Source organism: Falco rusticolus, chromosome 2, assembly GCF_015220075.1.
Source record: "Falco rusticolus isolate bFalRus1 chromosome 2, bFalRus1.pri, whole genome shotgun sequence".
In the NCBI taxonomy this organism is placed as follows: Eukaryota; Metazoa; Chordata; class Aves; order Falconiformes; family Falconidae; genus Falco; species Falco rusticolus.
In genome coordinates this window covers 22,030,800-22,055,935 of record NC_051188.1, presented here as the reverse complement: position 1 = coordinate 22,055,935, position 25,136 = coordinate 22,030,800, and the positions used below count along the sequence as shown (strand labels likewise).

Below are 25,136 nucleotides of genomic sequence, written 5' to 3'. Positions count from 1 at the left end.
AAACTGAGAGGGTGAAGGGAGATTCCTGCAGAAGAAAAGATAAATAGAAAGGAAGGAAGGAGAAGCAGCAACTCATGGAAAAATGTCCCATTTAAAAATGTGGGCCTAAGGAGAAAGAACAAGGGGGGGGAAAGTTATTATAATCTTAGTCCTTACATAATTTATTATAAAGTGCCAAATACTCGAGTAACTGAAGCTGCAGTCTTATGCTGATTCAGTAAGATATAACCATGGTCATTGATATTATGACGGTACCGATGTTAGGGTTGTGCTGACAGTTGACGTGCGGAATCAAACTCGAGGAGTTACAAAGCAGGTATGTTTATTGCGGCACTGGGTGCAAAGGGGGTTGCTCCTCCTAACTTGCACACCGTTTCAACAAGCAGTCCCATATTTATTATACGTCATGCATATATGTAAGGTTTCTGAACATTCAGAATCTCCTCCCTCTGGTGCATCTTCAAGAAGTACTTTTCATCTCCTTGGGCAATTACCTGCAGTTCTTGTTTATCTTTGCATACATTAGCAGTCTTTGTTATTTAGTTTCTGTTCTCTTAAAACATCTGCTAGCTAATGATTAGTTCTTCCTTATTGTCCACTCTAAACATGCCAAGCTAATACATGCCCACTGTGCTGGTTTTAATCTGGATCAGCATGATTCCCGGGCAGGGGGATCCACCTTCTTTGGGGTGGGGGCCATTTGAGTAGGAAGTCGCTGATCTATTACTACCACAGTTATTTTACCCTAGCTTGTTTTCTTTTAGCAGTTAGCATGTCCTTGTCAGAAGGCTCTTTATTTACATTCCTGTTGAGCTACCTGTCCCTTCTCCAAGTGCTAAGCACTAAGCTCCCGTGTTAACGTTTCTGTTATCTATGCAGTGTCTGTCTGCAGCGGAGTTTAAGGTTTTTTTAACTATACCCCACTTGAAAAGCGATGTACTGTGAAATCCTGTGTTACCGACCTTTAAGGCTGACACCCACCAGGGCGAGGTTTGAGGGTTCGCTAACGCCTTTCAAGGGATGCAGCAGCGCCGCGGAGAATGGCAAGTTACGCAAACCAGACACACACAAAATCCCAACAATTTAGTGAGAACTCGCGGCGAGAGAGCACCCGCGGCACCCACCAGCCAGGGGGCCGGCTCCGGTGCGCAGGACCCGCCCGGGTGAGGGGAGACGGAGCCGGGGAGCGCGGGTGCCTCCCGCTCCCCTCACGGCGGTCGCGTTCGGCCGCCCGCAGCCGCCCCGGACACCTGGGCCGCAGGCGGCGGGTCTCGGCGCAGGGCCGCGAGCGACACCGGCCTTCCTTGTTGGGGCAGCGTGCGGCCGGAGGGCTGCGCATGCTGGGAAAGGGCTGAGGCCCGCGGACCGGGTCCGGCAACGGCCACAGGGCCGGGAACAGGGCCAGGGACCGGGCCGGGGACCTGGAGAGGCGGCGCCCAGCCCGCACCCCCATCCAGCCCCGTCCGCCCGCGCCGCAGCGGCACGCATGCGCGGGAGGGGGCGGGGCTTGCGGCGGGGGCCGCCCTCGCGCGCTGGGAACGTGCGGGCGGACCGCAGCGGGGGCTGGAGAGCGCCGCTCGCACACCCAGGGCTCGGTTTCCTTCTGGCGTAGGCGGCCGTCGCTCCTGCCGCCGGGAGGGAAGGGGAGCGCGGAGCGGGGCCGATCCGGCCCGCCCTGGTCGGCGCCGCGGACGGCAGGCAGGGACGGGCTCTGGGGTCTCGCCGGCCGCGCTCTCGCCAGACCGGCCCTGGGCCAGACGGCTGCATGGACGCCTCGCCGGTTTGTCGCAGCGGGTGATGCCGCTCCCCGGCGGGCGGGGGAGACGGGGGTGTGGGCAGCGCTGGAGGGAGTCGATCCGACCTGTGGCGGTTAGTGGCGGGGCCCTACTGGGGAGTCTGGGGAGGAGAGAAATGGGAGGGCGTGTGCTGCCCTGCTGTGTCGCGATTGGTTGGTAGCCGCCAGCTGGCCAGGTAATTGGGCGGGAGCCGTGTCAGTCACTCCCCTCAGCCTCCCTTCCCCCAGGCGTCTGGCAACAGGCGCTGTCTGGGGTGTCCGGGCCGGCGGGTTGCCGCTCCCGCCGGGGTCCCCCGCCGCTGCCGGTCCCGGGTTGTGGGCCCCGGCCCGTGGCCGCCCTTGGGGTGGCCGGAGGGCGGGAGCCGGCGTGGCGCTGGGATCTGCAGGCCCTGCCGCCGGCCTGGGGGAGGCGGGCGGCCCCAGGCCCTGGCCTTGCACCTCCTGGGTGTCCTGCGGCCTGTTTTTTAATTACCTCTGATTTTTCCTTTTGTCCGGCTTTCCTGCCCCCTCCTCTCCTTACTTAGGCTCTGGGGGAATTTCTGGGTTTGGGGGTTTTTGATAATTTTTTTTTTTTTTTAACTTAAGTGAGATCATCTTGCCTGGAGGCTGCAATGTGACAGAAATGCTAAATAGCCCTGTCGTTCAGCGAGGCTTCCTCATCTAAACTCCGTAGTCGTCTTGCTTGTGATCAGGTGGTAGTCTTTCAGAAGATGTGTACCTAATTGAATTGGGGGTAGTAATTCATGGAAAGAGGCCAAAACCTAAAAGCGTAAGGTGTATGTTGCTTAGATAAAAATGAATTTAAATCTTCAAGAACGGGCCAGAGTAACTACAAATTAAGAACTGAAGGAGTTAGTCTTAGGTTGGGAGCTCTAGAAAACGTAGACAAACGGTTGGCATTTGGCCCCTGTTTCAAAGAAAAGTGGGAGTAATCCTGACTCATAACTGGATTTCAACTTGTTACATCGTAGCAGTTAGTGCCCTTAAACTTTTCAATACTTTGAAATATTTTATGTGCTCGAGTACTTAATTTTGATGCAGTTAATACCCTCCAACTTTCTCACTACTCTGAAGCATTTTAAGTGCCAAAGTACATAGTTTGGGTGGCGTTTGATAAATGTGGTTAGTAGTTGTCATCTGTGCAGTTATGTTAAACAGATGGGACAACCGAACGCTTCACACTTCTCACTGTTTCTGAGTGAATCATTTAAGGAGTGTGACTAATCGTCCTACCATACAGTTGTCAACAAAACAGTAATTTTTTTCTACCACCCACAAAATCTGAAGAAAAGATTACCAGATTTTCTATGGATGAGAAATGAAAAGTAAAGAACCTTTCTTGATCAACAGTTTAAATTTAGATTGAGGGGGGCTGCATGTAATGGACTTTTCATCTTAAGAATTTGTGTGTGGGGGGGTTATTTTTAATTTATTTTTTTTTCTTCCTGTGAAGCAATGTAGTGATTGGAAAATGGAAAATCTGTTAACTTACTATGGTCATTGTCAGGCAAACAGTAACACACTAGCTGTTTTAAGACTTTCATCTAAATAGCAACCTTAGGTGAAACTAAATTAACTTTATCTGACCTCTTTCCCCTCCCTGCTTTACCTGTGTCAAGTTGTAAGTCATATAGGACAGAGGGTCTTTAATGTTCAGTACAGTATGCATTTTCATGATAATAGTCAAGTGATGGGCGTCATCAGGGTAATAATAGTGCCAACTGTGTTGTTGGGGGCGTGGAGGGTTGGAATAGCATTTGCTTTGAGGAAACCAGGGTAGCAAGACAAAAAGAGCTGGCTGAGAAACTTGTGTTTAGAAATGTGACATGAGAAATGGCCTGATTTGAACATAACCCTTTTGGGAAATGGAAGTCAGCAGTTGCCTACAGCTTGTGAGGCTGAGCCAGGAGGGCAACAGTAAATGTAAACCCCCCGCAAATATTATGGGAATAGAAAATGTCTTGAAGGGGAGAGACTCATCTTTGATTTCTTTTAAGTGAGTTAAAGAGTTTGGAAGGAACTGTTAAATACATCAAAATGCAGTATTTGACACAGGAGACAGATGAGTAGAAAGATTGATTAGGAATAGAAGTTCAGTTACCTATGGGGAGGAGAAGTAGCATGTGGGGTGAAAAATGAGGACACCAAGGATGCATCAGAGTGGATCCCACAGAGAACGTAAGAAAGGTATATTAAATGTATGCCAGCTTCTGCTGTTGGAAAATACATTTTCTGATTCTTTATATCTGTTGGCAGCATTGATAAAGATCTGCTCTTTATTTAATGTATATCTGACAGTTACTTAGTTTTGTCTGTTGGTTGTCTCATCACCTTTCCTGTGAAGATGAATTACCGATCAGGAGTGTGCTGAGAATGCTGATGATGGAAGGTTAGCCATGCCTTCTGATAGTCTAATCCTACAGGTTGAATATTTTGAAAGTGATGGAGAACTGTGGGTAAAGTATAGCCCTTTCTCTTTTATACCAGTTTACTCTAGATGGGTATCCCCCCTGATAGCTAATCCTTGGATTAGAGAGTGCAAGGAAAATATACAAGTGATGTAAGAATGTCGAAAAAACTTAGTTCCACCAAAAAAGAATCTGTAGGCTTTGTGCTGTGTGAGGGGTAGTACCGACAGAGATACTTTTATAGTCTTACCTGCTTATCAGTAATTGTTTTAAGTGGAAGATAGTCTTCTCTAAAGCAGTAGTTGTGGTTGTCAGAAGTCTATACTGGCTAATTACAGTCCAGTAACTACAGCACAATGTTTTCAATGGCATTTTAGCTTTTAAAATACTCCACGCTGCTGTTGTGTTTTACTTGAGAGAACAGAAATAGGTTTAATACTTCAACTTTCTAGAATGCGTTATTTTGCTAAAAAAAAATAAAAAATAAATTAGCATTGCTTTTTTATTTTAAAGTTTCTGTACCGACTGGTATGTCCTTTCAGTAAGCACAGGGAACTTACAGCTATTTTTCAACAAGCTAGAAGCAAAACACTTGCATAATAAATTACACGACTTGGCAAATAACATGGAGCTTGGTTTACCTTAGTAATCTTTAGCTGTTGATAAACTTTCGTGGAAATGCTGGGAACTTTTTACTGCAGATAAGGTAAGTTCTTACTGGAATGTCTGTGAGGTCTAACCTACTGATTTTGTTCAGGACAGCCTGGCATTATCATGGATCACTCCAGGCACCGTGCAGGAAATGGCAATGAGCAGACTTCTTCACAAGAGCGTAGTCATGGTGAAGATGAGAGACAACGACAGCTGGAGCGCCTCAGTAGGGAGGAGGCCTATTACCAGTTCATTAACGAGCTCAATGAAGAAGATTACAGGTTAATGAGAGACCGAAACCTGCTTGGCACTCCTGGTAAGATGTGGATACCTTCAGTAGAAAAGATGTAATGTGAGGTAACACTGCTGCTTTCAGACACCACATGTGGTTGTATGGCTCAAGTAGCCTGACTTCTATGGCTTTGTAGAAAGCAAAAACCTCTCCATTTCCATTAAAAATTAATGATCTTCAGTAAAAATTAACTTAAATAGATACTAAAGCTGAAATAAAAATGTTACTCTTTCAAATGCAACATCATCATGTATGGGAAATATCCAAACAATATCTGACATTAAAGTATATCTGTTGGTATGGCAATTTTGGAGGCCTCTGAATTGTTATTGGAAGTTGGTGTGCTCTTGACGCACATTCTGCATCTTTTCTTCCACCCTAGTACCTACTTCCTCTGTTATCTGTGTACCTGTTAAAATCTCACAGTAGTGCCATTTTCTTTTTTGGTTTCATTAATTTTACCTTATTTCGGAAGATTTTAATTCAAGATAGAAAATATTGTTATTTCTGCATGGCTGTATTGAGCCAATAATAATAATGTCTTATCTAACAGCATTATCAAAATGTAAATTATTTCAGGGGAAATAACAGCAGAAGAGTTGCAGCAGCGCTTGGAAGGGGCTAAGGAGTGCCTGGCATCACAGAGTGATCTGAATAACAGAGAACGTGAAGGTAGAACTGTTGGAGGTAAACGTTCTTCATTTGTGTATATAGTATGTGATGCATAAATACTGTCCTGTACAGATATTTAAGATAAATGCTGATGGATTTCGGTACCAGCCATTTCAAGTCTTGTTTTTTCATTGTGCTTCTGTGGATTGTTTTAAAAGTAAGAGATTTCCTAATGATATGAAAACAAACTTGAAATACTTCATGAAAACTGATGAATGTCAACCACAGATTACTTTCTTCTCTTTTCCTGGTTTCCTTTTGCTAGTTAACTTAATGGCACAAAAATAATTTTCATTCTTGTAATTCTTAAAAGGTTTTATTGTATATTAGAGAAGCTGGAACAGAGAAGGAGTTAGTAGGAAACAGTTATTGTCTCCACTGTTCTGTTAGTTTTGTTGTTTTATTTCTGTTTGTTTTAATGGAGTGAGGCTTGTATTATGTGCACTGACTGTCTTCAGTTCTCCAGCAATATTAGCTTAATAGTTTGGCCAGTTCTAGTCAGATTTAGGAGAGGAATAGGCAACTCAGAAATGAAGACACCAAAGTTCTTGCATGTTTCATGATAGAGGGAGATGATGGAGTAGGGAAAGCTTAATCTGATCCCTTTAAGGGAAGCCTTCACTGTGATCATGACCTTTGGCTTGCTTTATACACAGCACTAACCACAACTGTATCTGTTCTTGAGCTCGTAGTGGGAGGACATTTGGGTACAGAGCTGTGGATATTGTAGTAGGAAGAGTACTAGTTGCACAAAAGGAGCAAATCTGTCAAAACCATGCTTCATTTATCCCACTGCTAATAGAAAACAATTTTTTAAAATGTTTTCAGAAGTAAAATGAATCTATTGTACTTTTCTTTGTTTTATCAAAACTAGTTCACTAGGATACCTTCAAATTGATAGCTTAAGTGAGGGACACATGTTGGACAAATACAACTTAACTTTGGACTGCCCAAATCTGAACACTTTCTCAGAAGAGGCCATCTGAACATACCAGTTTCTTTGTGTATCTGCTGGTGAGACAAGAATTCTAGGCTCAACTGATGAGTTATGCTGACTTTTTTACATACAGCATATTTTCAGCAAAATTATGTTACCGTAGCGATGTAGCTATCCTGCTACTCTGTCATTTCTGAAGTCAGGGCCCAGCAAGCCTAGAGGATTTGGAGTGCACCGTAGTATGCTGAGCATGCAGTTGTTTGAATGTTTGCAATTCTTTGTTTCTCTCAGATTCTGATGTCCTTGGAGAAAACTCAAATGGTGACTCCTTGCTTGAATGGCTGAACACGTTCCGTCGCACAGGAAATGCCACTCGCAGTGGACAGAGTGGGAACCAAACCTGGAGAGCTGTGAGTCGGACAAATCCAAACAGCGGGGAGTTTCGATTTAGTCTTGAAATCAATATAAATCATGAGCATAACAGTTTTGAAACTACTGGTGACGAGTATGTGGGTATAGATAGTAGTAGCAGAATGTATTTAGAAAGAAGACGTTCAAGAGCTGTCAGTCCAGCAACCCCACGAACGAGGAGCAGGACTGCAAGAGCTGCCAACAGTGAGGCCTCAAGCACTGCAAGGACCAGGTCTCTGAGAAGTTCTGTGGCACAATTCCCTGAAGCAGCCTCTCATCCAGTCTCATGGAGGCTTAGGAGTAGAACGAGGGAGTTGAGAGGCCTTTCGCAAACAAATGCTACACATAATAATTCTGCAGCTAGCAGTGAACAAAGAGGAATGCCAGAAAGAGGTACTTCTACGGGAGTCACGAGAGGTAGAGCTAGAACTAATGTTCGGATGAGTGCAAACCAAAGACTAGAAATTCTGCGGCTGAGGTCTACTTTAAGTAGTCGAAGCCGCTCTCCACTGCAAAGGCAAAGTGATACTGTTCGTTCTGAGGAACATGGGCAGAGGCAGGACAGAAACACACAGCAAAGCAGTAGAAATAGAAGACAAACAGCTCAACCTTCTCCACAGTCTGCTGAAGAACAAGCAAGAGGTAACACTCAGACTCCTCTACTTTCCAGTGTAGCCCCATCCTTGGGTATAACTTTGGAAGAGGAGGAATCTAGTAGGCCAGTAGCTGCTGTTAGAAGGCATCCAACAATTACATTAGATCTTCAGGTGAGAAGAATTCGTCCTGGAGAAAACAGAGATCGGGACAGTATTGCCAGTAGAACTCGTTCTAGAGTAGGAATGGCAGAAAACATAGTTACCTTTGAAAGTGACAGTGGAGGATTTCGGCGTACAATATCGCGGTCGGAGCGTGCGGGTATTCGAACCTATGTTAGCACTATACGGATACCTCTTCGTCGGATTTCAGAAACTGGGCTTGGTGAACCTTCATCAGCAGCTCTTCGATCAATCCTTAGACAAATTATGACAGGCTTTGGAGAACTGAGTTCTTTAATGGAAACTGAATCTAACTCAGAAGTGCCAAGAGGTGGTCATCACTTACCGGATGTACAGTCAGAGCAGAATAACTCAAGTTCAGCAAACCGTAGCAGTGATCCAAGTGCAGTTTCATCTAGAAACAGGCATGCAGTGGAAGGCAACAGGGAAACAAATGGACAGAGCAATGATATTCAACGCTACGGGCGCAATAATGAAAACCAAGATAACAGGCAGTCTCAAGATGCGAACAACCTAGTGGAAAATGGAACACTGCCCATACTTCGACTTGCCCACTTCTTCTTGCTGAATGAAGATGATGATGATGATCATTTAAGAGGTTTAACCAAAGAGCAGATTGACAATCTTTCTACCCGAAACTATGGGGATATTCACACTGAAAATGAAATAAGTAAAACATGCAGTGTTTGCATTAATGAGTATGTAACAGGGAATAAGCTAAGGCAGTTACCTTGTATGCATGAGTTTCATATTCATTGTATTGATCGCTGGCTTTCTGAAAACTCCACTTGCCCAATTTGTCGGCAGCCTGTATTGGGCTCTAATGCCACAGACAATGGCTAGAATTAATTATATTGCTCAGTACTCAAGGATTTGCTTCTGCTCTATTTATGATGAGCCAGATGAAATGAATTGACTTACATAGGGGTCCATTTGTGTGGGGAGTTTTGTTAAATTTCTTTAAAAATAACAGGAAACTTGTCTAAATAACAATGTAAATACTATTTTTCTTCAAGTGCAGATCTAGGAGTACACATAGAACCAAATGATATCGGTAAAGTTTATATTTTTTTAGGTAATTTTGTTATGCGAAGCACTTTTGTAAATACAGAAATGCAATAGTTAATCAGGCCTGCTTAGTGTATGGGTTTTTTTACAGTGTAATGGACTCACTTTATTTAGATTACGAATTGTTTCACACAGACCCACCACTGTGTTGAAAAATTAGTGTCTAAATAGCCATTCATTAGCTTTTTGTTCTAAGAACAATTTCTTTTACAGAGAGTTTCTTGCTGGACATGTTTGCTAAATATATTTAAGTTACTTGAAGTGCTCATTTGAATAGACTATATTTTTTTTAACATTGAAATATCCTTTCCAAAACTTGCCAATTTGGTTCTATTTAAAAAATTTTATGGCTATTTTTGCATGTGGTTTTACACAATGCTTAATGCTGATGAGTTCGTATTCAAAAGTGGATGGGTTAGTGACATTATAAAATGTACATAATTAAATGCTGTCTTTGACAATCTGTCTTTTTCAATGCAGACAGCAATCAAATCAATGATAATTCCAAGAGGGTGTGTCTTACTGAACATGATATTTGCTCAAAGAGTAGAGTACTGAGGAAGCCTTTTCACTCTTCCAAATTACTCAGTTGATGCTCATGGGTTTTTAACTGCCTTAGTTTAAAGAGGGAAATACTTCCTTGACCATTGTATTGTCTACAATATGCATGATTTGTGCATCCTACTCAGAAAAACAAAACAAAGGCTTGAAATGTTTTTTGTACAGAAATTTAAGGTACACATAAAATATTAGTCCTCTTAAGTCTGAGGACCAAATGGCAAAAGACACTAAAAAGACAAAACAAGCTTCCCTTAAAGTCCCCAGTTTACTGTATAATTAGATATTAAACTTTATACCAATAACTTACAAAGAAATAAAGTTGTGAAGTAAATAATTGAGGCTTTGTGTGAATTACTGTTGAGCCATGTTCTGTAGGTATGTAAGATTTATCATTCTTGATGTTTGGTCTCTCAGTTTTCACTTTGTTTTCCCCAGCTGCGTATTTGTGTTTCTGCAATGGGTGTTAGCTGTTACGGTAGATAAAAAAGCACGGCAAAGGACTCTTGGGGTTTCTGTAAGCAAGCTGAATGTTACCAAGCTTATCTTCTGAGCACTGTGCCTCTCAGTCCTTAGAGAAGGGCAGAATTGTGCAATGCAGAAATGTTTCTGTATTCTGAGTAGTAGGAAGAATACTTTAAGTCAAGTAAGGAGTCCAACTGACTTTATCTGCCTACAGATGACCCTTGCAAATGCACTTCTCTTTCAGGTCCTTCAGTTAAAGTATCTGCTCGTGACAACCTTGAAGAGAAACTATTAAAATCCTGTGTTAAGCTATTGGATGTCTACTTCAGTTTTGCAAGTGAAAAACTTGTCAAAAGATTCACAAAGTGCTTCTTTTTATTCTGAAAATTAGTTCTAAGGGATTCTCTTATGAGATTTACGTGAGTTTAAGGATATGATTAAGAACTCTGCTGATGTGATTAAAGAGTGAGGAGCTTCAAATGTGATTATTTGAGCTAGCTAATTTTTTACACTATTTTTTCTATTACTTCTGTTAGCTCCTGATGTTGACATTATCTACTGAATACATGGGTGCCTTCTGCCACTTCCTTGTCTCCTTATGGTTTTCCTTTATATTTGAAAGCTGCCTGACCCAAGTGCCACATCTGTAGAAACCTGCCTGTGGCTCGCCGTTGCCTTGCTGGTAGGTTCTTTCAAGGTCAATTTTAACTTAAATCCTTATTATAGGGAATTATTTATTATTATTATTATTATTTGTACTGCGTTTTTTAATGAACTGGTTGGAATCTTGTGCAACTGGTACACTAATGGACTAGAGGTAAAGGGAGATTCCCTGTGCCTTCTTTCATTGAGGTGGGGTTTTGCTGTGTAACCGTGAGAGCACAATTTCATACGTGGTTCAAGACAAGATCCTGCATGACCAGGGTACTTGTAACTGAACTGCTGTGGGGAATATCCAAAAGTACAGTGAGATTTCTTTGTGTAGAAATCGTAAGCTATTGAATAGCAAACATGAAGTCTCCCATACTATATTCCTGTCCTGCTGCATGTGAATTGTCAAGTATTTCCCCTCCACTGGAGGGGGCACGTTGTTTGTTCCTCAGCTTTCCCAGCAAATCGTGTTGATAGGACCAATGAAGTCTCAGTGGTTCGGTTTGGTGTTGGCTTCTTTTACCTGCATTCCAGTGACATTCCTTCAGTTCTACAGACACACACACACACAAATGCTACTTTACCTTGTCCATGACTTGGGGGTTTCATGTTCCAGCAGTCACGTCTGTATTTTAAGAGCTTTTTATTTCTCGATCCATTTCCTATCACTTCTCAAACCCATCTGTGTTCTTGATCTCTGCAGCTGCCCATTGCAGCTACACAGTTTGTCTTTTTTGAAAGTGCTTGTTCTGTCCTTGCTTTTTAGTATCTTGCGATCCCTAATTCTTGTACTACAAGAAGCAGTGACACCATAAATAACATCTTTCCATTCACTTTGATATTGACTTAGCTAATTTTCTTTTTTTTTTTTTTTTCTTCAAATAACTGAGGAGTCCTCTTCAATGTCTTTTGTATAGAAGCTACTCTTATGTAACTGTTCTCGTTGCACTTTTGAAATGGGAGGACTGGTGCTCATGCAGTATCCAAGGTGTGGATGCACTAGGCATTATATGGTAATAGAACTTTTCTCCTCCCACTGAGATCTTCCAAATAATTCCTAATATTCTGGATTTACTTTTGATTGCTGCTCAACTCTGAGCCGATATCTTAGCAAGTTATAAAAAAATATTTCACAATCACAGTCCTGAATGTTAATTGCTAATTCAAAATGGATTATTGCCTGCTTTTTTTTTGGTGTACTATTGTACCCTTTTTTTCTTTTGGATTATTTTGTACATTGTGCGAGTCAAATTTTCTTTGCCCTTTCCTGGGCACCATGTTTCCTGTGATTTGTCTTAGCTTTTAAATCCCTGATAATTCTGTACCATTTGCAGATTTTATCACTTGTTACTTATTTTTCTCTGTTTATGAGTATGTTACATAGCACAGATATTTCAGTCGTAATGTCTTCAAAATCAAAAGTTTAACCATTTATTTCTAGCTATTTCATCAGTAAATTTGTGAGGGTTGTTTTATTGTTTTGGTTAGTTTTTAGTCAAAGGGAACTAAAGGTAAATATATGAAGAATTCCAGAAAATAAATATGGTAATTGTCCTTAAGCTGATATCTGTAAAAACCTGAAATCTAAGTAAAGCACTGAGAGGATGAAGCTTGTGTTAATTACTAAATTCCTTTAGTTATCCCTGAATTCCATTTGATTAGGTGAGCTAATAACTTATTTTAGCCTTTCTTTTGCTTGTAAAAGGACTGAGGAGAGGAGTAATACTTGCTTATTTATTTTTCATGTATTTTGTGTAAAGGTGCAATAGCCTTTGCCTGTATCCTCCTTCACAGGACAGCTTTATAATGTTTACTACATATTAAAAGAAAATCTCTGATACGTAAATTAGCACAATGATAAGACACTTTGTCTACTCGACTTTATTTATAAAATTAGAAGGGCATCAAAGTGTATTTGTGCATCATGCTTGTTGTCAAGACAAAGATGTTGGTCTCTTCTCCCAAGTGACAAACAATAAAATGAGAGGAAATGGCCTCAAGTTGCACCAGGGGAGGTTTAGATTGGATTTTAGGAAAAATTCCTTCACAGAAAGGGTGGTGAAGTGCTGGAAAGGCTGCCCAGGGAGACTGTGGAATTGCCATCTCTGGAGATGTTTAAAAGATGTGTAGTTGTGCTGCTTGGGGACATGGTTTAGTGGTGGACCTGGCAGTGCTGGCTTAATGGTTGGACTTGATGGTCTTAAATGTCTTTTCCAACCTAGATGATTCTCTGATTCCAAGATGCAGCTTTTGTTGCAGTGTGCTATTGCTGGAATAACCTGAGGTCAGACATTAAAGTGTGTATGAGTAACATTGACATCACTCAGCTATTAGCTTCATTTTTGCGGTATCAGCCAAGTTTTGAGTAAGTAAAGTGGCACAGGATAGGTTTGTTTTTAAAGAGCTTTTGTAAACAAATGTATTAAAGTTACAGATGTCCAGAAAATTGATTGAATACAGAAGTGTTTGAATCCCACTTGTTTATTAGAATGAAGATCAACATTTCCTGTACTATCCAAAATGTGATTTTAAAAGTTTCGGGTTTAAACGTGTTATTGGAGTTTGGAGCTTTCAGTATGTGTAGCTGAGTTTTATTTAGTCCTTTTCCACAAAAAGAAATACCAAAGCCTAGCATTGAAATTCTGGAATGTGACAGGTTTGTTCTGTTCTTTCTTCTTCCCCACCTTGTAAATCTTCACATTTCTTTCTGACTAAGATGCAAATGATCCAATAATCCACTGTGTTCTTTCCTCCTCTTGAAATTTCAGCATAATCTGCATTTTCTTGTGGACATTTTAATCTAATTTAGTTGACTTTCAGCTCCCAGTTAGAAGTTTTCTCCCAGTGAAATTCTCAGCTTATTCTAGCAGCTCCCATTAAGCACATTTTCCTCCCTTTTCAGAGTAACGCTTAAACTACTGTAGAACTGTGTAATGGCCAGATGGAGCAATTGGAGTATTATTTTTCACTGTCTCCTTTGATCTGGAGGAGCCAGAACCTGAAGCCACAAGAAGCTTTTGGGATTCATAGTCTGTTCAGCTCAAGTCTCTGCTGCTCCATGTTTGCACAGGGGCATAAACATGATATAGGTGGATATTTTTATGGTGGCTTTCCTCCAGCAAGTGCAGGTTATGCAGCAGCAAGATCACGGCAGCAGCGTGGAGGTGTAGCCAGGCCCCAGCAGGTCCTTATAGTTCCCACTGCTGAAGCGGTGACGTCTGTGCCACTCACCCATGGTGCAAGGTCCTCGCTGTACCAGTGTCAGTGTGATTAGAGCAGGGGAAGGGAGGTACAGCTCTGTGTGTGAGAGTAGCTGTTCAATTTGCTAAGCAGACAGCTTGAGTGCTACCAGTTCAAAATGAAGCAGCGCTTGCCAGCAGGAGCAGTGGGAGCTGTGGCAGTGTGGGGGTGCCAGCCCCCAGCGGTGTAGAAGGTGGAAGATTCTTGTTGGCAGCACGGAGAGCTGTCTGTCTAGCCAAAGTGACAACAATCCCCTTTCAGCATGGACTGAGAATGTTTATGCGTCAGGTTGCAGTCTTACACGGAGCAAGTGTGGAGCTTTTGTGTCTATCATCACAGTCAAAGGGAAGCTGCATCCAATTCTATGAAACTCTGGGTGGCCAGAGTTCTTTTGCAGTCTGTTGATTCATCTTACTGTGAAAATACAGGGAAGATCTTACAAAAGACTCTTTTTACAGAGTTAATGACATTTACTGGATATAAAAACTTGAAGTCTTACCGTTAATTACAGTCAAGGTAATAGGGTGCTCTTAGGTCAGGGTGATGAACCTCTTAAAACAGAGCCACACCAGCACTCATGGCAGTGGTGCATTGCGTATGGGAGAAGGCAGCTGAGCACTCGCACACCTGTGTGGAAGCAAAATGTTACTGCAGTTGTGAAGTTGAGTGTGATGAGGCTGGGTAGTGTGAGAATGAGGGTTGCCTATGGCACCTGAGGTTGGCTTTTGAGTGCTGATACGGCTTCTCCCTGAAAATACAGCCTCTCTCAGAGCACCAGGTGGGTCAGGTTCAATTACAGAGCTGCTAGAGAATCTTACCTTGTCTTCTATTACGTGCCTTGGAGTCCTTTTTACTGTATGCTTCTAAATTCTTGTCTTTAAATCATGAGTTACTTTGTGATGCTTATTGTTCGTGGTCATTTTCTCTATACTTTTATGAGAGAAGGATCTGCTTTGTACTTACAAATTTTACTTCTCAACTATCTTACTGTCATAGTTAAACCTCAGACAGCAACTAGGCATTATGCAGCTGCTCACTCCCTCCCTCCTGCCAGTGGGATGGAGAGGAGAATTTGGAGGAAAAAAGGTAAAACTTGTGGACTGAGATAAGAACAAATTAATAATTTAAATAAATTAATTAAAAAATAACAAAAAGTACAATGAAAAGGAGATGGAGGGAGAGAGGAATAAAATACAAAAGAAAAAACCCACAAGTGATGCACAATATAGTTCCTCACCACCTGCTAACCAATGCCCAGCCAGTTTCTGAGGAGCAATCGGCCAGCTCTGGCCAACTCCCCCCAGTATATATACTCAGCACGATATCCCGTGGTATGGAATATCCCTCTGGCTAGTTTGGGTCAGCTGCGCTGGCTGTGCTCCCTCCCAATTTCTTGTGCCACTTCAGCTTTCTCGCTGGCAGAACCTCAGCAACTGAGAAGTCCTTGAGTCATTGTAAACATTACTTAGCAACAATTAAAAACATCAGAGTGTTATCAACATTATTCTGGTAATAAATCCAAAACACAGCATTGTACCAGCTATTGAAAAGAAAATTAACTTCTATCCCAGCCAAAACCAGGATGCTTTTTTTTTAAATAAGCATCTATTTCTCCATCTGACTGTCTTCTGTTAGGTATTTAATAGGATGTAGCTTACATAAGCGTAATTGTATGGCATGAAAGGAAGTTAAAGTAAAGAAATATTAAAGACGAGCAGCATTATATCCTCAGACTAGAGAAAATGGCCTCTAAGCCATCTTTGGTTGATCTCCAATAGACATTTCTAATGGTCATCTCCTGCTCCAGGGTGCACAGCTGTTGGCACTGGCATCAAGCTAGCCTGGTCTCCAGAAGAAGTGCATGCCATGTTCAATGACTTCTATTGGTGACATTCAGAAAATTAATTTATTTCTATGGAAATTAGTAGAAAAATGTGAGCATAAGTTTTAAAAATAACAGTATATTTCAATTGAAATATGAAATTCAGGTCAACTGGCAGCACTAACCCAGAGCCTCTGTAGAAAGCCTTAATGTGGAAAACAACTCAAGAGAGCTGGACTGGACAGAGGCCTTGAAAAGATATAACTACCAGGCTGAGTTAATAGGATTTTCCATTTCTTGCACGTGTGATGCTATCAGCGACTTTCTAGCTGATTATATGGCCCTGTATGCCTCTCTAATAGTCTTTTTAATAATATATGATGTGGAAATGGATTCCTGTTTTACCAAATAACTGCAAAGTAGGCAGAAGTGTTTTAATTTCACCTGGTTTCTCAGACTCTTTGCAATTACCTTTTCCTTCCTTTCCATATTCATAAAATCTTTTCATATACCTAGAACAATTTCCAAGCATTTTTGCATCCTTTTGTCTTAGGAACACACTATTTCCTCCAAGTACTTTTCTGTGGTACTATTGGAAAGTTCATGTGAATCATGTACATGTCTAGAAAGGGGGAGAGATTTTTGGATAATAGGGGCATCACTTCCCTTCATTTTCAGTCTCACTTTCAGGGTTTATTGAACACAGTGTGTCCCAGAACAGCTCCATAACTACTACAAGGGCATCATACTGGTTTTGTGTTTCAGAAGTTCTGTGGCATTTGTACCATAACAGTGATGTTTGCTTTATATTGCTCCACAAACCAGAGAAGCAATAGCAGGGAACTCTGAAAAGCAGCATGTACCATGTATATTTGCAGTGCTGTGACCTGAGAGATTTGTCAGACCCTCTATTCTTAATTATACAGAATAATGCAAGAAGTTATGACTTGTGCAGCAGCATCGCCATGATAGGTTGCACAACCTCACTTGGCTTAACTTGGTGTCAAGTGATCATTGTGTTTGTGTTTTTAGATCTTTAGAAATACAAGGAGGCAATTACTTACTTAAGTGGTTTGTTGTCTGATATACAACTGAATTATAAATGCAGCCTTTTCATCTAAAAACAACAGTTAAATGGAAAATGGAACATGAAATATGATAGTTTATCAGGCTGGTTTTGGCATCAGGCATCTTGCGAAGCCATAGGCGTCATTAGATTATGTTAATGTAAATATGACAATAAGGTTTGGCTTGGGTCTGGCATAAACGTGGCAGAATTTTTACAGCCAAGCAGAGCTGCACAGCCTAGTTCTGTTAATATAAGGCAGACTGTTAATTAGTATGAAAAATAAACATGTAAGTACAGAAAGAAAGGAACCGGAGGCATGTGTGAGAACAGTTTTATGGAGTTATTGGCATGACAATTAGCGAGGTATGCAAATGTGGAAGTATGAAAGGACATGGTAAATTATAGCAGGTTATGTCCTGCCACTTCATGCTTTTGCCTTGATGGGAAATAACTGCTCTGTTTTTAAAAGCAGATATTGTTTCACCATGCCCAAGCTCCTGCTGAAGTAAGCCTGTGCAGTCATGTAGTGGCTACCAAGTGACTGATCAGAGCCTGATCAACCTGGTGAGGAAACCAACCTGACCACCAGGCCAGCTGGTGGGAGCGACATGACAACCCACAACCAAGTGAGGAAGTGATGGACAAACTTTATAAGCAGAGTGTGCAGGGTGATGTGGACAGGAGAAACCTCTTAATCAATAGAAGAGAGCTGAAGTGTGGTCATTCCAGGTGTGTGCACGCAAATATGGAAGGGCCTACAGGTGGGAACAGATGTCTTACCTTCTCTGGGAGATCAGCATCTCAAGTGCCTGTGGACCAGTGCACACAGCATGGGGAACAAGCAGGAGGAATTAGAAGTCAGTGTGCAGTTACAAGGCTGTGATCTCATCAGGATCTCGGAGACATGGTGGGATAACCGGCACAACTGGAGTGCTGCAATGGATGGATACAGGCTCGTTAGGAAGGACGGCCCAGGACAGTGATTGGGAGAAGCTGCCCTTTGTTTGTGAGAGCAGCGGGAATGCGTGAGCTCTGTCTTGGGGTGAGCCTGTGGGTCATGACTAGTGGGCAGACCAATGTGGTTGATGTTGTAGTAGGTGTCTGCTATACACCGCCTGATCAGGAAAAAGAAGTAAATAGGACCTTCTTCAGACAACTGGAAGAAGATTCATGTTCACAGGCCCTGCTCCTCACGGGGCACTGTAACCACAGTGATACCTGCTGGAAGAGCCACACAGCGGGGCACAAAGTCCAGGAGATTTCTGGATTATCATTTCACAAATGGCAGTATTCTTGCCAGTTTCCTCATCCCCTCAAAATTTAAGGACTATTTCAATATACACCCCTGAAAAGAGACACTGATGTTGTTATTTGAGTAGCTGTAGGATTTACCAGTTCCTGAAGAGGCTTTGAGACCTGACTCTTCTTTTGAATGCACTGACCATGGATCGGTACAGTCTGCAGGATTTTAAGGGAGATGGGGGGCAAATGGCAGGAAGCCCTGCATTACATTATGCAGTCATACACTGTGGTTGTAACTATGGAGCTGTGAGTACCCAGCTTTGGTCAGAGCAGCACACTCAACAAAAGAAATGGGCACAGTACCAGTGCAGCGCTCAGAGGTGAGTCTTTAAAGTGAAATGTATCATTTGCCCTCCTGAGATGCCGCGCAACTAATCTTACTTCAGCCTGTACGCAGAAACCATCAACAACCAACGAGTACTGCCCAGCATCCTGCAGCCTTCCCTCAGCCTGCTTTCATTTACAGTGGGAATGGGGTCAGCCCTCATTTTGGAGGCACGAAGTACCCCAAAGCAAAATTTCTTCCATTACTTTTCTTTCCCTGTGCTTACAGTGGACTTTTACTAGTCTGAACGAGACCTGGAACAGGTTCACCAAATAACAGCTCAGCACAACTTGCTCTTTGGCATTCATACCGATTCCAGAAGGAAAATGTTTATCCCATCACTAAATTTATCTTTAGTGTAATGTAAATTGCCTGAAGTGCAAAAATGAAACATATACACAACAAACCAAACACAGCTTTGATTTTCTTGTACACGTTGAGCAGCTATAATGGGGTATGTGGGATCACTTAGTCCCATTATTTTAAGCAGTCCTTTATAAAGGTCTAACTTCAGGCATTTATAACCCACAGTTGGGGTTCTTGTCCTCAGTAAAGTAGAACAGATACGGGATATTGCTTCTGCTTCCAAAGAAAGCACTTCAGTTCTTATCTTGAACCTTTCTGTTTCACCTTTAGTATTAAGCCTCCATCTAGGCCAGTTCCACTATGATGTATTTCCTTACTCAAAGTTGGTTCTGCTGTGCTGAATGTTTGACATGCCTTACCCAGCCCGTGAGCTATTTCTGCCGTTCACACAGGTTCGAGCTACGTTAGTAATGGCTCATCCCTTTACCTCCAAGCACGCATGCTCAGGAGAGCATACCCAGTTGCTATTTTAATACAAAGGTCTTGCCCTTATCGGAATGAGTGATGCATGAATAGAGCGCTTTGGTTTGCTGGTGCTATTCCTTCTACTGATTCTTTAGCACACTTCGCATGCAGTTTATTCCAGTCACTCAATGTTAACAGTCTACATATAAACATTGAAAGAATAGAAAATGCCAGTCTGCGTATGAGCATAGAGTTAGTGTGTAGTTAATGTGTGTATGTGTAGCAGCTAACTTGATTATGCATACAGGGAGAGTAAAGAATCATATTAGTTCTTGCCTAGCACTGTAGGTTATGTCTCTGTATCTACACACACACATAGATATGTATATACACATTTGTAAATTGAATTCTGTAGGAAAAAGCATGTATTCCTAAGGAAAAAAAGCATCATAGCATAATGATCAAGTCAGAATTATTGCATGTCTGGATTCAGGTCCTTCTGTTGGGCTTAAGCACCATCTAGGCACCACAGTTGGGGGCTGTCCCCAGCATCATGACAACTGAGACCTTTTTGTTATTTAGACCATTTAAATTGACTTCGTTTGTTTTTCTTGAAATTTTCTGTTCAATGTGGGATTGAAGTAAAAACCCAAGACTGGGGTTATTTCAGCAAAAGGTTTCTAAAATTTAGCCGCTTTTTTTTTAAAGGCATCTCCAAGTCCAGACTCCATTTTATTGTTATTTTTTCCCTTGTACATGAATCTCAGATGATGATCCTGGCCTCCCAGCTGATCTTAGTCGCTCAGTTCACATCATTCCCCTCCACCCATGCTGTGCTCTGGTCCTTCGCAGGAACCATTGTAGCTCCTTTCCCGCCTCACTGCGCTAACCAGGATGGGAGCTGGGGGATGTCTCCGAGGGGGATGCGCTGTGAGCCACCCAAAGCCCCGGGAGATACCGCCAGGTCATCCATCCATTCCCCGCTCGGACGGTGGTAGAAGTGGCGGAGGCAGGACAGCCGGAATGGGAGGGACCGCTGGGGACAGGAGCGCGCTGGCAGCGACAGCTCGCCCGGGTGTGCGCGGCCCGGAGCTGCGGAGCCGAGCCGAGCCGTGGGCGGCAGGAGGGGGCGCCAGGCGGCCGGGAGCCGGGGTGGGGTGGGGTGGGGTGGGGTGGGGTGGGCGGTGCTTCCCGGGCACGGGCCCGCCTCGCAGGGGGAAGGATGACCGGCGGCACGGCACTGGGGGGGCTGTGGGGGTGCGTTGCTCCGTGAGCCGCGGGTAGCAAGAGGTAGACACGCTGCTCCTCCCTCCCAGCCCGGCTTCTCCTGACAGGGAGGGCAGAAAATAAGGATTTGAGAGGAAAGGTTTCCCTTCCCGCTCCGCTGGCTCCCCGTGGGAGGGAGCGGCAGGCAGAGGCTGCTCTGACAGTACGCAGCGCCCTTTGTTTGGCTGGGCGTGAGAACGCTAGTGAGATGAGCAGCACCTTACATGAATGCTAACTGCGAAATAAAATTAATGAACTACCCTTTAAAGAAAACTAAGCAAAGCCCAACCGCAGAATTAATTGCCTGGGATCTCGCTAGCAGGGCTTGCAGCACGTTACGCGGCTCCCCGGGCCCCCGGCTCGCAGCGCCCCGAACCCCCGCCCCGCCCGACACAGCGGCCGCCCCCCGCCCAGCGCCCGCCGCCGCGCCCGGGCACAGCCCCCGCCGTCCGCACGGCAGCGCTCCCCGCCCCGCCCCCCCGCCCCTGCAGGCCACCGGCGCCGGTACCGCCCCGGCCGCCGCCCGGGCTTCCCCCCGCCCCTGGGCGGCAGCGGCGCCGGCCGGTGGGAGCTCTCCGAGGTGCTGCAGCGGCGCCGCCCGCGGGGCCCGTCGCTGCGGGCCAGCGGTGGCGACGGGGCGCTCGCTCGGGGCAGCTGCGGTCCCTGCTGGGGGTTTGTTTTCGCGGCGGCCCCACGCCGCCTCTCTCTGTTCTGCCCTGGGGAATGGGGATGGTGGTTTCGCCTCTCGGTAGGCTGCTGGGAGAGCGGTGCCCGAGCAGCGGGCTTCCAGCCGGTGGGAATGGCTCCCGGCGGTGGCAGGCCCCTCGCAGGGGCGGGCGTGCTGCCTCGCTAGCAGGACAGAAGGCAACGTGCCTTTTATCCCAGGCAGCCAAAACACTGCAAGCAAGGGGTGCCGCAAGTTCTGCTTCCTAGAACATGTAGAACGCCTCGCTGTTATATTAAACCATATTTCAGTGGTTGAAAAATTGTATATTTTCAGACATGTATATTTGTATAGAATAATTGCTTATTCTATGTTGTACATTTTAATTTTTCTGGGATCTATATACTTTAGATAATGTGTAAGTCACGGATATTCTATATACTGAACTCTATTTCCAATGAAATTATGGCCTGGCCATAAAAGCTGGTTCAAAACATATTTTGGAACATTTACACACTTGCTGCAGAGCATGGTTTCATCCTAATAACTATGTCAGTTCTCTCAAGCTTCTTTTCAGTCTTTCTGAACACATCCGATTGGGACCAGCTTCTGCCTTTCCACATTTTTTTACAACAGTACCAAATGAGTGCCATCAAATCAGTATGGCAATATTATGTGCATGCCTTGGATTCTCTTTGCACCAATCTCATTGATTACAAAACTGGAGAATACTGGACTCACGTCAGCTAGCAACCTAGTTATGGGACAAGCAAGTGAGTGAAAATAATGAAAATACACCTCATGCATTTTGAGAACTATTTACATTCTGGAAATGAATCTGATCTTAAACATCCCTTCACTAACATAACATCTCATTTCGTCAGTAGTATTCTTCTTTCCTTAAGAATACATTTTTTTCTTCATTCCTAGTTAATTACTAACTTCGCTCAGTATAAGCTGAGGGAGTGTATGGTCCACTGTACCGTATGTCCTTTCTGTGCAAAGCATTTGTAAGGGTTGTTCTACACACAGTTTTCCATCAATTGCCAGCCTGATGAAGTCCTTCTGTGGACACCATTATCACAGAATAAAAATTACTCCTTCTGGATTAGCTTACTCTATTTCGAATGTGTTTGAAGCACACAAACTTGGAGTTATTCTGGTAAAGTATGATGTTTATTTCCCGAATTAACTTGCAGGTATGAAGAAGTCCCAACAATGATTATAATAAGCACTTAGTCTTGAGTATATTAGAAAAAATTACATTGTTTTTTGTTATTTAGTTTCACTGGGTTTGTTAGTGCTAATATAGAATGGGCTCACTATTTTTCAGTTTTTCAGTATTTTTCAGGCAAATCACAGATCACCTCCCACTACAAAATGAGCAAAAAATACAACATTTCAATGTGATTATTCTACTCACTATATTTTTAATTACACGTGTCATTATTCAAAAGGCATCTGGAAAACTTTAATGTGCCTGGTGCTGATTATTTTCCATTGAATGGAAAATTTCCACTGGAAATAAGAAGAAAGAACGGTATAGCCTTTAACGAGCTTTAAGTGGGACTTGAGAAATGAAGATACTTTTCCAAATCTTTGACCTTTTTTTCCACCATTGCACTGACAGGTAATGGTTTACCCTTCCTCCACCCTGCCACCCCTCTCCCATGTGCCCATCGCATGTGCAATTCATCTTTTTTTTTTTTTTTCCATCTCCAGGTTAAACCTGTGGGCTATGGTTAACTGTAAGAGGAGCATATTGTTGAGTGAAGCCCCTTCTGCATTAGAAAGTACGGGAGTCTGTTGGATCCTTTAAGAGGTTACAGGTGGGCCATGCATGCCTTAATACGTGTTTATGTATCGACGCTCACGTCCCACGTCAGTCTCTAAAGGTACAGAATCTCTGCGAAGAAGATCCATAAATGATTTCATACATTTGCTTAAGTTGAGTGGTGCTAAGCACACTTTCTGGATCTGGAAGTAGCCTCCTCTGTCAATCTAGAAACAGCAAGCATTGCCTTTTTGGCCTTTTTAAAAATGTCATGATGAGCGACAGACACCTGCCATGTATCTCAGCATATGATTTGCATCATGCTGGTTTCGATCATGGGCACATAACAAAGGGCAAAGCACCATGGCACAAAGATTTGATTTAAGACCAAGTCAGTCTGTTGTGGGTTTTTTAAGACAAGCAGAATTAGACAAGCAGAACTTGCATGTGACTACTCTAGTCCTGTGGCCCAATTAACCCACTGCTGGTAGGAGGCCACAGGCTTTGTATTGACTTTGCAAGGCTTCAGGACTGAGGCTTGGTTTGTCTGAGCTTTTCCTGATGTGTCGGTGGCTTTCTTTTTACTTTCTTCAGCTGTAACAGCAGTATCTCTAATGAGCAGGTGGCTATGTCTGTTTTACTTTTGCTTAACCTTGTATGGTACAACTGCATTGTCCTGACTTAAGGCTCTTACACCATCCTCTCTGTCCTGGTAACACCATGGACTTGTTGCCTTGCCCACACACCTCCCCATCCCACCTAGAACTTACACCACTTTCTAAAACCGATACTCTCCTCTCTTCCCCCAGTTATTTCCTCCCCTCCCTGTTAGAAAGCTGGTTTGGATTTTTTATGGAGAGTGATGAGAAGTTGTACTGCATAAAATGAGATATTTATGACTAACAATGATGTAACGTAGAGGAATACAGACCTGGTATAACAGCAGAGTCCCCCGAGAGTGCAACATAGGGCACTGTAGAGGAGGCATAGGATGATACAAAAAGGGGCACAGCCTTAGCACTGGAGAACTCACAGCTATGAAGAGCTCTCCAGTAGTCAGCTAAAGCAGTGCAGACCTGGGAGCTGGGCAAAGCTTGTTTAGAGATAACACAAAGAACAAGTATATAACATACATAAATGTCATCACAGATAGTAAAATTGGGTGTAACATGGAGTTGTAGACAAATGAAGAAAGAGCAAAGTGTAAAGGTGTGTTAAAAACCATGTAAAAATAGTCCCATAATAGTTCTTTGCTTTTCTCAGCAAAGAACTTGTTAGGAAGACACCGATGACCAGCTTCAGCCCTGACAGCCGTTGCTTGAGGAAGGCCGGCAGTGTCAGCCCTAGGTCCCAGAGGGGCAATGGAAGGGTAAACACAACACCAAAAACAGGACAGACAGGAAGAGCGTGTCTACAAAAAAATGAACTGTGTTATTATTTCTGATACTTTTTTTGTAGCAGCATTCTTTAATTTCTTTTTTTTTTCTTTTGTTTTCTATAGTAATTAGCTCTCACCTAATACCTATTTGATTACACTGTTATTTCCATTATACTAATTCTGAGTAAGGTGTGTTTTTTGTTTTTTGTTTTTTGTTTCTTTCCAGAACTAAACTCTGTGCATAACATTAGTAATTGGAGCAAAGGATGCATCTTTTGGAAATTTGGGCATAACAGTCTCTCCAAGGTCCCAGACGGCATCTGGCAGTCAGAAATAGAATAAAGATATCCTGTCTCCCAGCCTGGCACATTAACCACAGGACCATTCTTCCTGCCTTTGCTTTATTTATTACATTGAAATAATTATTATGCATACTGAGCTCTTTGAAAGTACATTGCTATAAATACTAGAAAAGTGAGCGCATTGTGATTTGAAAAATACCAGCTCCTGTTTTTCAGTACATCATTCAAACCATGGAGCCATTATGACAGACCCCAGGGAATCATACTGCCATGACTCACGGTCCGTTAATATACAATTTAGTGGACATCAGTGCTATGACAAAGACAGGCGCTGCATAACAAAATGACAAAGGTGAGTCCTGCACAGCTGAGCAATCTTTTTCTTTTCTCAAAACTCGGGGCTAACCTGCTACTTACTGGTCAGCTGGTTACTAATGAACGTGAGCTTTCAGAAACATAACCAACTTGCGTTCACCTCTGGACTGCCCACTTAGCTTTCCTGTGGAAAAACTCTTTCCTGTGGAACTACTCTTGAGCCT

At 43.2% G+C, this 25,136-nt stretch overlaps 1 protein-coding gene across 8 annotated transcripts; it reads left to right on the top strand.

The window, feature by feature from the left end:
* Positions 1 to 1,519: 1,519 nt before the first annotated feature.
* RNF6 (ring finger protein 6) lies at positions 1,520 to 24,654 on the top strand. 8 transcript variants are annotated; one of them, XR_005102575.1, is made up of 7 exons: positions 1,878 to 3,982; positions 4,961 to 5,170; positions 5,726 to 5,833; positions 7,047 to 7,165; positions 10,570 to 10,715; positions 22,866 to 22,972; positions 24,522 to 24,654. XR_005102575.1 is itself a non-coding variant. In XM_037376961.1 (6 exons), the coding sequence occupies exons 1-5, from the start codon at positions 3,931 to 3,933 to the stop codon at positions 10,681 to 10,683; spliced, it is 603 nt and encodes a 200-aa protein (XP_037232858.1). In that variant the 5' UTR covers positions 1,878 to 3,930; the 3' UTR covers positions 10,684 to 10,715; positions 17,285 to 20,348. The 8 variants fall into 8 exon arrangements, 5 of the variants coding, with proteins under 5 accessions (XP_037232854.1, XP_037232855.1, XP_037232858.1 ...); XR_005102574.1 differs by having other exon boundaries at positions 22,866 to 23,038; XM_037376961.1 differs by lacking the exons at positions 22,866 to 22,972; positions 24,522 to 24,654 and adding an exon at positions 17,285 to 20,348.
* The last annotated feature ends 482 nt before the right edge of the window (positions 24,655 to 25,136 follow it).

What these genes read in the sequence shown, in the direction of transcription:
- RNF6 (XM_037376957.1), top strand. Translation starts at nt 4,978, where the DNA reads ATGGATCACTCCAGGCACCGTGCAGGAAATGGCAATGAGCAGACTTCT. An exon ending in AAACCTGCTTGGCACTCCTG is followed by an intron (nt 5,171 to 5,725) that starts GTAAGATGTGGA and finishes AAATTATTTCAG; the next exon opens with GGGAAATAACAGCAGAAGAG. An exon ending in TGAAGGTAGAACTGTTGGAG is followed by an intron (nt 5,834 to 7,046) that starts GTAAACGTTCTT and finishes TGTTTCTCTCAG; the next exon opens with ATTCTGATGTCCTTGGAGAA.